Source organism: Mizuhopecten yessoensis, unplaced genomic scaffold (assembly GCF_002113885.1).
Source record: "Mizuhopecten yessoensis strain PY_sf001 unplaced genomic scaffold, ASM211388v2 scaffold716351, whole genome shotgun sequence".
NCBI lineage: Eukaryota > Metazoa > Mollusca > Bivalvia > Pectinida > Pectinidae > Mizuhopecten > Mizuhopecten yessoensis.
The window spans coordinates 738034-751629 of record NW_018480073.1 but is presented as its reverse complement, the minus strand read 5'-3'; the positions used below and the strand labels follow the sequence as shown (position 1 = coordinate 751629).

Sequence of the window (13596 nt, the reverse complement as noted above, 5' to 3'; positions counted from 1 at the left end):
CCCCCCCCAAATCCGCGCCTGTCAGGTGTTATGTCTCTATATGGTGTTATGTCTCTATATGGAGTTATTATAAAATTACCCTTAGACATGGTGCGTGTTTCGGCGTTGATCGTTTCGAGTACCGACTCCTGTAGGACTAGTGGAAGGCAGACTATTGTGGTTTTGTTGGGACCGATCTATTTATATCAAATAAACGCAACCATTTCTATCGGTTAATAAGAGGGAAGTTTAATTATCTATGGTTAGTCAGTGATATTGAATTCTATGGATATGGCGCCGCGATAATGTCGCACCTAAAAGGCCACCAGATATAAATATTATTACCTTGACCAGGATGAAAACAAATAACCCTACCTCATAATTTGTTGCTTGTAAACAGTCTGGGAAAAAACATTTAAAAACATATCATGGCTTTTAAACGGGCAATAATCAGAAAAACCTCAATTCAAATGGTAGGCCTATATGCTGTAAACCGTATATATTGTACGTACGCGTGTTTACGTAGAAATGGGAGGTCTGTGTGATTGTAATTAAACACTCGGCCTCAATTCTGACTGACTGAGGTTATTGTAATTATACCGCCTAATTTGCCTAAAGCTAAAACACTCGGCCTCAATTCTGTCTGACTGAGGTTTAACACTGCTATTTGCAGGTTCAGTGATCCGAATACAGTTATATTTGTCCGACTACAAACACGTATACATCACAGTTCAACTAAACGGTAAACAAGGTGAAATGATTAACTCATTCACCCCCTGAAGACACGTTTGAACTCTTCCGATTCAAAGCTTGGGATAGTTCATTATGAAATTTCAGGGGTGAATGAGTTAAAGCAAATCTCATTTACGGCGTACTTGTGGGTCCCAGTCACAGGGATCTGCGAATTTGTTACAGTTATATTTCAGTGGATTTAAACTAAGGTAGCAAATTGTACACGTTTATGGTGAATACATCAACTTCAGGTAAAAAATGTGGTGGTCATTTTTACCGAAAGTTGATTTAAACACTTAAAACGTGTACAATCACGCTGAAAACTTCAATTTAGGTCCAAATATAGCTGTAACAAATTTTCTCATGTCCCTGTGGTCCTAGTGGCAGTCAACTCCGTTGAGATTGGCGAGGTTGTGATAAAATCTCTTTAGAGAAAGTATGCTAGTTTTTATTGACAGCTTTATCGAATAGGACATCGGTTGACACGCGCTGTGAACAGTTGTAAAGGAATGTGACATTAAGGATTTTCATTCATGTTTGATTAAATCTGCACAAAAGAAGGCTAGCAGTTAATAAGATTCCATTGTGTTTGTGTCCTGTTTACCTTCTGGGCGAATTTGACCGTGACATCTGTCTGTCGAAACTGAGTAGTCCTTAACACCTCATGGTGTAATGTGACATTTTCTCATTATACTTATATAGTTCTGATGCAAACCCATTTAAGGTCGATAACAACACTGCATCAGTAAAAACCGCACCTTGAAGTAATCAAGTAAATGAAGATACCGAAATTGGTTTTTATTTGCTGGATTAGAACAACTTCTGTTATTTTCAGTTCCCGTCGGNCCCCCCCCCCCCCCCCCCACTCTAATTAAAATTATATCGTAACATCGCTCCCGTTTTCTGATATGTCGCTTATTAGATTGGTCACCCTCACCCCCACCCAATATTGGTATTGGTAAAGGGTATTGAAAGTCTAAAGATCCAATTTTCGACTCCTGAAGTTGTTTTCCTCGTCTTCTTCTTGTTCTTCTTTTTTCTTCTTTTTCTTATTCATCGTCTCCGTCTTCTTCTTTGTCCTCATATTATTCATCTTTTCTTCTTCTTGTTCTTCTCAAATGCTTAAATTTCAACACTGGTTCTGTAAAATGTGATGTACGGTGAATACTTTGGATGAAAATTACCTAAATAGTTCAATAATTGTAAGAATAGAAATGATATGTTTTAACTCGATGGTGCCCTATCGTAACACCACCAAACATAAATTCGTGCAAGAACTATTAAAGAAACGGAATCAGTCTGTGTCTGAGAAGATATCTACCACGATATCACATTAAATATTTTCAAGTTGTGACCGNCCCCCCCCCCCCCCCCCCCCCCCCATCCTCTCCCTCTCTCTCTCTCTATAGCTCTCTATCCGTCTCTCTCTCTCTCCCCTCACTCTTTCTCTCTCTATCTCTATGCAACACTAAACTTAATTGAGAATATTAATCAAATTCAAATTTGCCATCTTGTATATATATTTTTTATCATGTAATTGGGAAAAAAGGACAACTTAAATTGTGCCCAATCCCTTTTGTATAATATATTCAAATACAAATAGGTTTACATCCAAAAACGGAATCAGTGTATCTTTGACGCTTTCCCTCCCCACCTTTTCTCGCATACCCTGAGACCGACATATATATGACGTAAACATTAATTGTGTAGGTGAGTCAGATGACGTGGGGCCGTTCCAGGATACGGATATACATGTATCAATAACAATATCATAAGAAATATCTATTTAGATCAATACAATCTATTAAGGAGACATCCCCGCGTTGATGATTCAGTGGCTATAATGATTAAGCTTAATATTTTGCAAAAAAAGTCTCTTTCCTTTCGTGGATGTCATGAATTACGGATGTAACCGACTTGCGTTCATGCTAGCGTAAACATTAAAAAACAGCCGTTCAATCTCCATTATTGAAAGACGTCAATCTTTTGCATTGAAGATTTGCGGTTAACCGAAACTCGATATAAGTTGTATTTCTCGCTTTTCGCAACACTCTATCAACGAAGGTTGTCGCGTGACCCCGACTATGCAATACTACACGTGTGACGTCACAAATGTACGTGACGTTGAATACTGCAAGTTTTCACCCCATGAACTGCATGGTGTTCCATTCATTGATTGTTTTTTATGAACACACGGCTTATCAAAATGCGTACAAAGATGTGTTTTTTCGAATACAATGTAAAAACGTTGGAATTAGGTTAAACTATAATAGTTACATGTCTCCCTGCTAAGTAAACTCTGACTGCGTATAAATTAGCGTATACGAAATGAGAAAAAGGCTCGGCGGATTGATACTTGTTTTAAATATGGCGCCGTTCACGCTTCAGTCCAATGACAACTAATGCTTGGTGCTTTCGGGGTTTAGTAGTTTCTACTCCTGCGTAACGCTCAGCAAGTTAGGAGTAGGACGACTGGTTCGCCCGTTGTCAGTATAATGTGACCGGGTGGGGTGTCCTGCTGGGTGTCTTCGACAGTATGTACACGCATACACTACACGCATGCTTTTTGCCCACAGAGGGGGCCGGCCTGATATGACCCTAGCTGTTGATAGGACGTTTAACATAACTTAACTCAAAACTAAACCAATGTGTCTGATCTTCTTATTCCATGGATGCACATTCTAATTTCTTCGGTGGTAACGTCAAAAATGGCGGCTTCGTTCTGAAACATTCGACCCCGTCACTCCACGAACAGTGTGTCAATGTGCGTACATGACGATCGTTGTAAATAAATAGAAAATTTTGAAGGGCTTCTCACATTGCTAAATTAAATATCTTTAGTGTTGTTCACTGCGTATTTTCTAAATGTACTCATATATCGATGTAGATTCACTGGAACTATATTGTCCTATCAACCACGGCTACCGCAGTTACCGTCGTGACAACCCACTTCGACTTTTTTCACAATGACGAAAGATACGCATATGTCTGGTGTACACTTTTGCAAGTGAAGCGTTTCTACCTTACACATAAAACAAAAACTGGATACCTATATACAAACGCAAAGTAAATTGAAGAATCGTTAAACGGACGATGATAAATGGCTTAAGGCCACGGACGATCATTTGCAATGTTGGTCATTTCAGCACTTGTTTGAATTAGAGAGCAACCATGTATTCGATCTGTCTGGATTACAAGGTTTGGTGTTTCTTAAACGTGTTGCAGTTTTACATTTAACTGTACACGTGATCACGGTCGCCTTCTAGCTTCACGCTAGACGGAAAATTCCCTTTCGGTTAGTTGATAGAGCGTGGGACTGAGAAGCCCGGGTTCGTTGGTTCGATCCCCCATTGAAAGCACATCACCCTCTTTCAAGTTACAAACGCTGTCGTAACCAAGTTTATAGTGGGTGGTCTAGAGCGAACACATAGAAAGGTCACGGATTAGCGGTTAGGTTTTAATTATGCATACGACATTGGCCGTCTTCTACTGTAGATCCACACTATAAGGAAATACCTCATATGTTAACTAGTAAGAGCGGCGGACGAAGGGTTTGGCTTGATATTGTTTCACGTCCTATTAAAAGCCAATGTCATATAAGGACGTGCCGGCATGTGTGTTGTGTATGCGTGCTTGGATATGTGTATGTGTGCCGGAGACAGGATATATTCACTATGTTGGTGTATATGCCTCCTTACGATAGCGCGGATCTAATGCCAAGTTTATAGTGCTATCTCACTGAAATACCATGTCGAAGCCACCCAGCACAGCATTCCACCCGGTCACATTATACTGAAAACGGGTAACCCAGTTGTTTCCTTTCTCCTTAATGATGAACGTTAAGCAGGAATAACAACTCCCGTTTTAAGGGCTTTAGTATATCTCGGCCTGGGGGTAGAGCCCATTTCCTTCTTTACCTGGGCGAACGTTCAATATTAAAGCCAAAAGTGAGGTGTTGCCAAACGAGACGCAAGGACATATTAAGCTAATTAGAAGGAGAAAGAAAGATTACGATCCCAAATATTGCAATGGGTGCAGCAGACTTACTTTGATCGCGTTTGTGTCCAAAAGAAGAAGGCACAAACGCGAATCCTCAATTCTGCAGGGGGAATTGTGGGGATTGTGGGGCTCATTATGTATTCCCACATCAGTCGCCGTTTACAACACATGCAGTTGGTATGACAGCAGTTGTATTCTTTTCTCGATTACCGACCGGCAGGTATCAATGATCCGGACTGTTCAGTTGACCTGACAGTTTAGACTCGGATAATTACACTGCACCACGATTTAATAAAAAAAAAAATATACATGTATATACTTGTACAATACATAGAGTAAAATCTGCATTATTTTTTCGATTTATTGTGCATGTCACTTAATATTTATAATGTGTCATTATAATATATCGCTGTTACATAATCGTGGATATGAATATGCACATGTTATTGTCATACCACGAATATCAATTCATTTTAAGTATTTATATACGAACACGCCCTACAATCGATGGACACAGATGTACATGTTATGCACTGTTATCAACGCCATGCAGTAACATGCACTAATATAAATAATTTCCGTCTTTTATCATAGTTTTAGAAATCGTTTGTAGGTCAAACATAACACTTACTGATATCAGTTTCCCTTATCGTGACCACTCACGCGTGACCGGGAAGTACAAACAAGTAATGCATAATTTTGATAAGTACGTTGAACACGTATAGACGACATGATGGAGAATTATTATTTGCTGTGATTGCTGGCCCATACCGACGTGTCGATATGTATGAAATTGACACGACATACATGTATTAATGGTGTGTGGGATGGGGAGGAGATGCATGGTGGTTACTTTAAATCCAGTGACGTAATTCGTCTGACTGAATATCAGTGGAAATATCATAATAATAATATACAACATTTGATAAAGTGGGCATCTTGCCAACATAATCCACTCTAAAGAGCTTTACAGTACATAGATATACAATTAATACAATAAGGATATATAATTTTTGAGGAATTCGCAGGAGCTGCCTTATCAGGCGCTAACTACTAGTCCTATGCCACCTGGCTAATATCTCCCTATGTGTGTTCATATTTCCCCCGTATGTTTTTATTTATTTATTTCGATGGGTATGCCACTTAGTCAAATACCAACCTGAAAAATGGAATCGATACTGAAAATATATATCTCCTAACGAAAGTTTACTCAGTTGATAATGACATGTCCTGAAGCCAAACGCCCAGTGTGGTCAGTTTCATCTTTTGGGAAAGGCGGTGATAAAAATAGCTACGACCGAAATAGCGCAATATCCGGGCCTTTCAGTGAGAATTAAACATGTAACACGCTGTCGACTAACAACACATTGTCAATAACGAGTCTGAGTTCACACAAAACACATTCTTGAATTTGAACATTACATCGCAAGTAACAATCATAAGTATCATAATATATACCTCTAATCAGATATTTCTGTTCACATTTGGATTTGAATAAAAACGAACAGGTTCATTTAGATCATGCACGCACTGAGAGGGTGCAGCGGTGAGAATTTCAAACCGCAGAAAGTATTATACATCAATATCAATATGTTTGAACGTAAAATAGATCACATACATGTATGTACTTGTATTCCAGAGAGGCTAGGTGAATGAAGCAAGGATTTACCTTCTCTCCTCGACTGGAAAGACAATTTCGTTAGCTAGAAATTCACCGACAGCTGTTGCTAAAACGTACAGCTGTATAGTTAAGGATTTCCACACTACTGATTAAAAACTCAATCAAAACATTGCCTCTAGTCAATTTCTCGACATGAATTGTTCATAAGGAGTTTCAAACTACATTACATGTATGATAAAGAATGTTGTGACTATAGGTTATAAAAAAAACTTACTTTACTAAATTGACCCTTTAAAGTTCCGTGCCGATCCTAACTCTTGATAGGAAGTTAACCCTATACAATCAAACTCAACCATAAACCACTCCCACTGAAAACAAATCACTCAAGAAACCCACTTCAGTTTTCAGTCCCCCCCCCCCCCCCCCCCCCATTTTATTTCGCCTGACGCTTCTTAGAAAGAAACATTCATCACATATTTTACACAAACATTCTCCGAAAGCTTTTTGAATTATTCAGAATAAGAAATTTCATTCAAAATAAGGCTTTCAATTTCGGTGTTAGAGTGTTTCAAAATCGCTTTTTGTAACGATAAAGCTATATAGGAGTCAGTGAACTGCTCTTCCTAGGCCAGGTTATAGCCGGAGCAAGAACGTAAAGCCCGATCAATCAATCTATCTAATCAATAAACCAATCACCCTAGCTGATGAACTTAATTGCTTTGGAAGCTCAGCTCGAGCGATAGCATCTGAATCGGAGGGTTTGAATCCACGTCTGGACTCGCTTCATTCTTACCCTCAGAACACCGTTGTTGATTGTTTATTTCATCTCGTTTACCTCTTTACGTACGTAGATGTTCTGGGAGGTGCGGTTTCTTTTCAGTAATGACTTATCAATTCTATATTCATGTCAGGAAAACAGTTCTTAATACTTAGATCCTTAAGAGCATGTGTCCCCTTTACTATCACGTACATGTATCATTACATCTGATACACGGAGTTTCTTAATTCCTCATACATCGCTTTCAAGTTCACTACTTAATTCATTTCCTTTAGCCGATGGACCCGGAACTTTTTGTAAACTGCATGCTGATGCAATGATTGAAACGTTTTCCGCTTTAAAACTCACATCCTGTTAATAAACAATACCAATAAACAGAACAACAACGAATAATCAATGACGTCATTTCCGGACACGTACAGATTGTCACGAGATGAAAACTAAAAAATGTAGGCGAAGTCCTTGTATCAGCTTGACAAATAACGGAGATGTAAAGTGTAACGTTCGATGTATCATGCATCATGCAGATCATTTACTAAGTGTATTAAAACGTGGATTAAAACATTGGTTCCATACGAAAACCATGAATCATGTCGAAAGTCTCATAATATCATTTCTGTCCCTGCTATTCGATGCTCGGTAAAAATGACACCCTCAATGATCATATATACGAGTCTGTATGATCATTGGGGTGTTATTTTTACCGAAAGTCTATAATATAAACTTTATTTATTTTACAACAATTATGAAACAAGTGTTTACAACTTATACTCATCACTCTTTTTGGCCCGGATATTAGCGCGGGGGGGGGTCTTACTGTGGGAGATAACCGGAGTACTCGGAGAAAACCCACGAGGTCGGGCAGATGACCCGATACCTTTCCAAATATCGGGGAATCGAACCCCGGCCGCCTTGGTGAAAGGCAAGTGCGCTATTCTCTGCGCCACCCGACCACCCTATCTAGACCCCTAAACACCTTAGTTTAGGTCCAAATATAGCTGTAACAAATTATCAGGTCCCTGTGAGTCCAACGACAGGTTAAATGGTACTTGGGGATTACCCCCACCGTTCTATAAACCATTACTTATTTTTACATTTTATTGCTGCTCTACTCATAGATTTAACAATATATATACTTAATAGAGTTTTTATATGAGAATAAAACACCGCAACGTATTTATCAACAATCCAGGGGAGACGGAATGTATCAAAGAAAGATGTGCTCACTCAGCTGAAACATACGCTTGAGGCAAGGCCTGTGACAAATCGAGTATACCCTAGAAACTGAAAGGCATAAACGGGACTTCACTATACCGGTACACGAGGGTTTTTTAACAATAAATAAGAACTATTTTTAGATTCAATGCTGATCATTGTCATGAAATTCACTTTAAACTGTTTGTGCAACTCAGTCATCAGAAGAACACATTTTCTCAAAACATTGAGCGTACTGTATAAAACAGAAGTCTCTCAGACAGATAAAATCCACAGAACGTGAACGTGAACGTCTCATCGTTAATTATGACGCTTCACAGGTTATATATTTCTTAACTGACTGTGCATATTCCGTCTTTTCGTATTGCAGAGTTGTCTGCTCTTGTGAGCAGGTCTTGATTGTTACGTCATCAGTTTGTGTGAGAAAATTACGTCGTTTTCTCAAAAAATGATGACGTTACTCTCACAAACAAGTGACGTAACGATCAATACCTGCTATCAGGAGCAGATAACACTGCAATACGAAAAGACGGAATATCCTACTTAAAACTTTATCCAGTATTAATGTTCAGAGCTGCCAGCTTTTGCCTTTTCTTGTGTTACACTGTATTATTTCAAATAAACACGAAACATTATATTGACGGATTGTATAATTGTAGTTGACGAGTTGTAACTTAGACAGAGCAGCGTTTCGGGTTAGACAGGGGAAGACTCTAATAGTCACCAAATTTGCACTGAATTGTCTCCCGAATTGCTTGTTCGAGATTAATTGAATCTTCCCCTACCTTGAGGGTGTGACTGAGAAATCTCCAACCCGAGGGTCGATGTCTTTTTGTTGTCTAATCCAACTCTGTCGAGGGTCGTATCATACTGATATTTTACATTTTTTATAACTCACGTAAAAATACATAAACTTTTGTATTGCAATGAATGGATCTTTTTACTATTTGGAATATTTCTGTAAATCATTTTAGACACAAAATCCCCAAATTAAATAACCATATACTTAGCCATTTTAATTGAGCTCTAAAACAGTTTGACAAACAAGATTTACGTTTTCCACATTTAGATTATTTGTTCGGTTCGGCGACTCTGTTAGATTCTCATAATCCCTTTTGTCATTTCAATTAAGAAATCAGGTCCGGGGTCCCGACTCTATCTTCTACTCTTTGTGAAAGAATTACCGGCCGTGTTACAGTCAATTCGGACTCGGGTGCTCTTACGTAACCTTCCTGCCAGATTCGTGTTTTCCACAAATTTCTTTGTCCGAACCATGACCAATCAGCAATAAGGTCCGACTGGACATATGTTTTTGTTGAGACCCCTCAAAGGTAAATAACCTGTACTGCATTACATTGTATAGAAAATACTGTAAATAACCCTCCTGGAACCTCACCAACATTGGGGGCACCTGTGTAAGTTACCTGTCGCTTGTCCAGCTGGTCACTTGAAGATGCGACCAGAATAAAGCACATCAAATGTATCAGGCTGTCTTCATTGTGATTTTACAGGTACTAAAAACAAAACAACACAGCAACACAACAAAAACATTGTAATAGTTAGACAACCAAAAATATCACCCGAGTGTTGAAGATTTCTCTGTTACACCCTTAAGGTTAGGGGATGGTTATTTTTCTCCCATCCTATTATTGCAGTCGCAACTCCACCGACAGTTGTGTAAACAAAAACACATGTGGGGTATGAGTATCGTCATTCACTTTTGATGACGTAACAATTACCGGTAACACATTTTAGTGACGTCTCAATTGAACACGTGCTAATCGGCACGAGGCTATCTCCCCCTATGGGGTGACAAGCTGATCTTTCCCGGCTCAAACGGGAGACACACATGTGAAGGATGGGATAATTCTCTGTCACCTAGGCCTCTCGCGTACGATTTTTCTGTCACACATTTGCTATGATTTTTTTGTCATCCGTAGTGTATTACAGACAAAACGCAGAAAGAAATAACACGATGACGTAAGGTGGAGAATAATTCTGACGTCACAAACAATTTTCGACGGGAGAAGTCAATTGCAGATCAAACAAGTCACATAAAAAAATCCGGCCCTCGGGATCATAATTTGGTTGTCTAACCCTCGGCTAATCCCCTGGTAAGACAACCAAAAATTCACCCCTCGGGCTTTTGACATTTTTCTGTGACACCTCATGGTACGTTATGATTATATGCTTCCGTTTTGTTATCCATTTCAGGGCTAATTTGGACAAATGGCGAGATGTGGCAAAGACTTAGGGACATAATGACCAATACACAGAACTCTCCGGACAGCGGTCAACATACCGAGAAACAAATCATGACCGAAATTCATCACACTGTCAAGCTATTACACACAGGAAGTGACCTCGGTGAAACCGGAATTGACCCCAGCAGTCTTTTTAGCGCTTCCACATTTAATATTCTGTCTTCCTTTGTATTTGGTCAGCGGTAAGTTAAGGCTATACTTGATTAAAACATTGAGATCCACGTACATTCCATCATATCTCTCAAAATCCGCGTCTATCAGAAGCATGTGGCACTGGATTATCTACCTTAATTAGTACCATTGCTCCCCGCTAAGCGGCGCTCCATGATACTTATATTTTTGAATGGAAGTCTGGACCCGTATTCATGAAATCGGTCTGATGCTCAAGCATTAATTATGTGCTTAAACCACAACTGAACTTTCTTTTAACTAGCCTAAACCAAAGTTCTTTTCGAAAATAAAATTTGGCTTAAGTAAAAACTCTCTTCAAAGTTCTTCTGAAACATTACAAAACGTTATTATTTATCAACTTATATTTACATTTGCTCTGTATTGCCACTACATAACACTACCACGGCCAGTTCTGTGTTAGGAGACCATAACACAGGCGTAGTGATATCTCCACGTGTCCGACTAACTACCGGATCGCTATTCCCCTCCGCACTAGCAAGCGGAAAAGCAAAAAAACTCGCTATGAATCAATAATATTCACCGTTTTATGTAAGACGATTTTAAAACGTGAATTGAATATATTGATTGATTAAATTATGGAAATAGTATCGATATTTTCGTGTTCATTTCAACGAACTTTATTTTTTTTAAGGGAATAGTCGCGAGAAAATATTCCGAAAGCAATTCCATGGTCTGTTCTACCTCTTGAACAAACACTGCGAATTTCGAATTTAAAAGTGCGTTGTAAATGAAAATTTATAGAAAAAAATATGTAAATATAAGCCTAAATCAACATTCTGTTCCGTGTTACATGTATAGTCCTATAACACGGAACAGAATGCAGTTTAATACTTAAAAATCTGAAACACAGAATCTGTGTTTGAGCAGGAGAACGAAAGGGGTCCGGTGAATTGAAAAGGCATGGCCTGAACATTCATGTGTGTAAAGATAGTTGCGTAATTATGTATTCTTATTTTCTAACGCTTAACCTAACTNGGGGGGGGGGGGGGGGGGGGGGGGGGGATAACATATACTACAGGTGACTGTTATTGTATTCTGAAGAACCTAGGTGACGATATTAAAATATCACAGATGGGTGATCGGTAACTGATTGGTTTCCTTATCTGATTGACAGGTTCGAGATGACAGAAACAGACTACAGTCTACTCAAGGATGGTATTGCTGATCTAACAGAGAGGAACAAAACCCAGAACCCAGTCAACATGTTTCCAAGTCTGGGTGCCTGTATGACGCGAAAGGTAGGTGTGTTTGTGTATGATGATAGGAAAGGTACAGTCTCCGTGTGTATGATGTACATGTATGACGACAGGACATGTATTGTCTGTGTGTGTATAATGACAGGAAAGGTATGATCTGAGTGTGTATGATGACAGGACATGTATGGTCTGTGTGTGTATGATGACAGGAAAGGTATAGTCTGTGTGTGTATGATGACAGGAAATGTATTGTCTGTGTGTGTATGATGGCAGGAAATGTATTGTCTGTGTGTGTATGCTGACAGGAAAGGTACGGTATGTGTGTGTATGATGACAAGAAAGGTATGGTCTGTGTGTGTACGATGACAAGAAAGGTATGGTCTGTGTGTGTATGACGACAGAAAAGGTATGGTCTCTGTGTGTATGATGACAGGAAATGTATGGTCTATGTGTGTATGATGACATGAAAGGTATGGTCTGTGTGTGTATGATGACAAGAAAGGTATGGTCTGTGTGTGTATGACGACAGGAAAGGTATGGTCTGTGTGTGTATGCTAACATGAATGGTACGATCTATGTATGTATGACGACAGGAAAGGTACGGTCTGTGTGTGTATGATGACAGGAAAGGTATGGTCTGTGTGTGTATGATGACAGGAAAGGTATGGTCTGTGTGTGTATGATGCCATAAAAGGTATGGTCTGTGTGTGTATGATGACAGGACATGAATGGTCTCTGTGTGTATGATGACATGAAATGTATGGTCTGTGTGTGTATGATGACAAGAAAGGTACGGTCTGTGTGTGTATGATGACAGGAAATGTATGGTCTCTGTGTGTATGATGACAGGAAATGTATGGTCTGTGTGTGTATGATGACAAGAAAGGTACGGTCTGTGTGTGTAGGATGACAGGAAATGTATGGTCTGTGTGTGTATGTTGACAGGAAATGTATGGTCTGTGTGTGTATGACGACATGAAAGGTATGGTCTGTGTGTGTATGACAACAGGAAAGGTATGGTCTGTGTGTGTATGCTAACATGAAAGGTACGATCTATGTATGTATGACGACAGGAAAGGTACGGTCTGTGTGTGTATGATGACAGGAAAGGTACGGTCTGTGTGTGTATGATGACAGGAAAGGTATGGTCTGTGTGTGTATGATGACAGGAGAGGTATGGTGTGTGTGTGTGTGTATGACGACAGGAAAGGTATGGTCTGAGTGTGTATGATGACATGAAAGGTATGGTCTGTGTGTGTATGATGACAGGAAAGCTTTGGTCTGTATGTGTATGATGACAGGAAAGGTAGGCTCTGTGTGTGACATTGCATGTATGGTCTGTGTGTGTATGATGACAGGAAAGGTATAATTTGTGAATATATGGTCTGTGTGTGTATGATGACAGGAAAGTTACGGTCTGTGTGTGTATGATGACAGGAAAGGTATGCTTTGTGTGTGTGTGTGATGACATGGAAGGTATGATCTGTGTGTGTTTGTGATGACATGAAAGGTATGGTCTGTGTGTGTATGATGACAGGAAAGGTTTGGTCTGTGGTTGTATGATGACATGAAAGGTATGGTCTGTGTGTGTATGATGACAGGAAAGGTATGCTGTGTGTG

At 39.4% G+C, this 13596-nt stretch overlaps 1 protein-coding gene across 1 annotated transcript in view; it reads left to right on the top strand.

The window, feature by feature from the left end:
* Window positions 1-13596, top strand: part of LOC110443518 (cytochrome P450 2B1-like) — a 29962-nt gene that overhangs the window by 3428 nt on the left and 12938 nt on the right. Inside the window, exons 2-3 of the mRNA XM_021487782.1 lie at window positions 10539-10770; window positions 11895-12018. Coding sequence (XP_021343457.1) covers window positions 10539-10770; window positions 11895-12018 — 356 coding nt within the window. The remainder of the gene's footprint in view (window positions 1-10538; window positions 10771-11894; window positions 12019-13596) is intronic.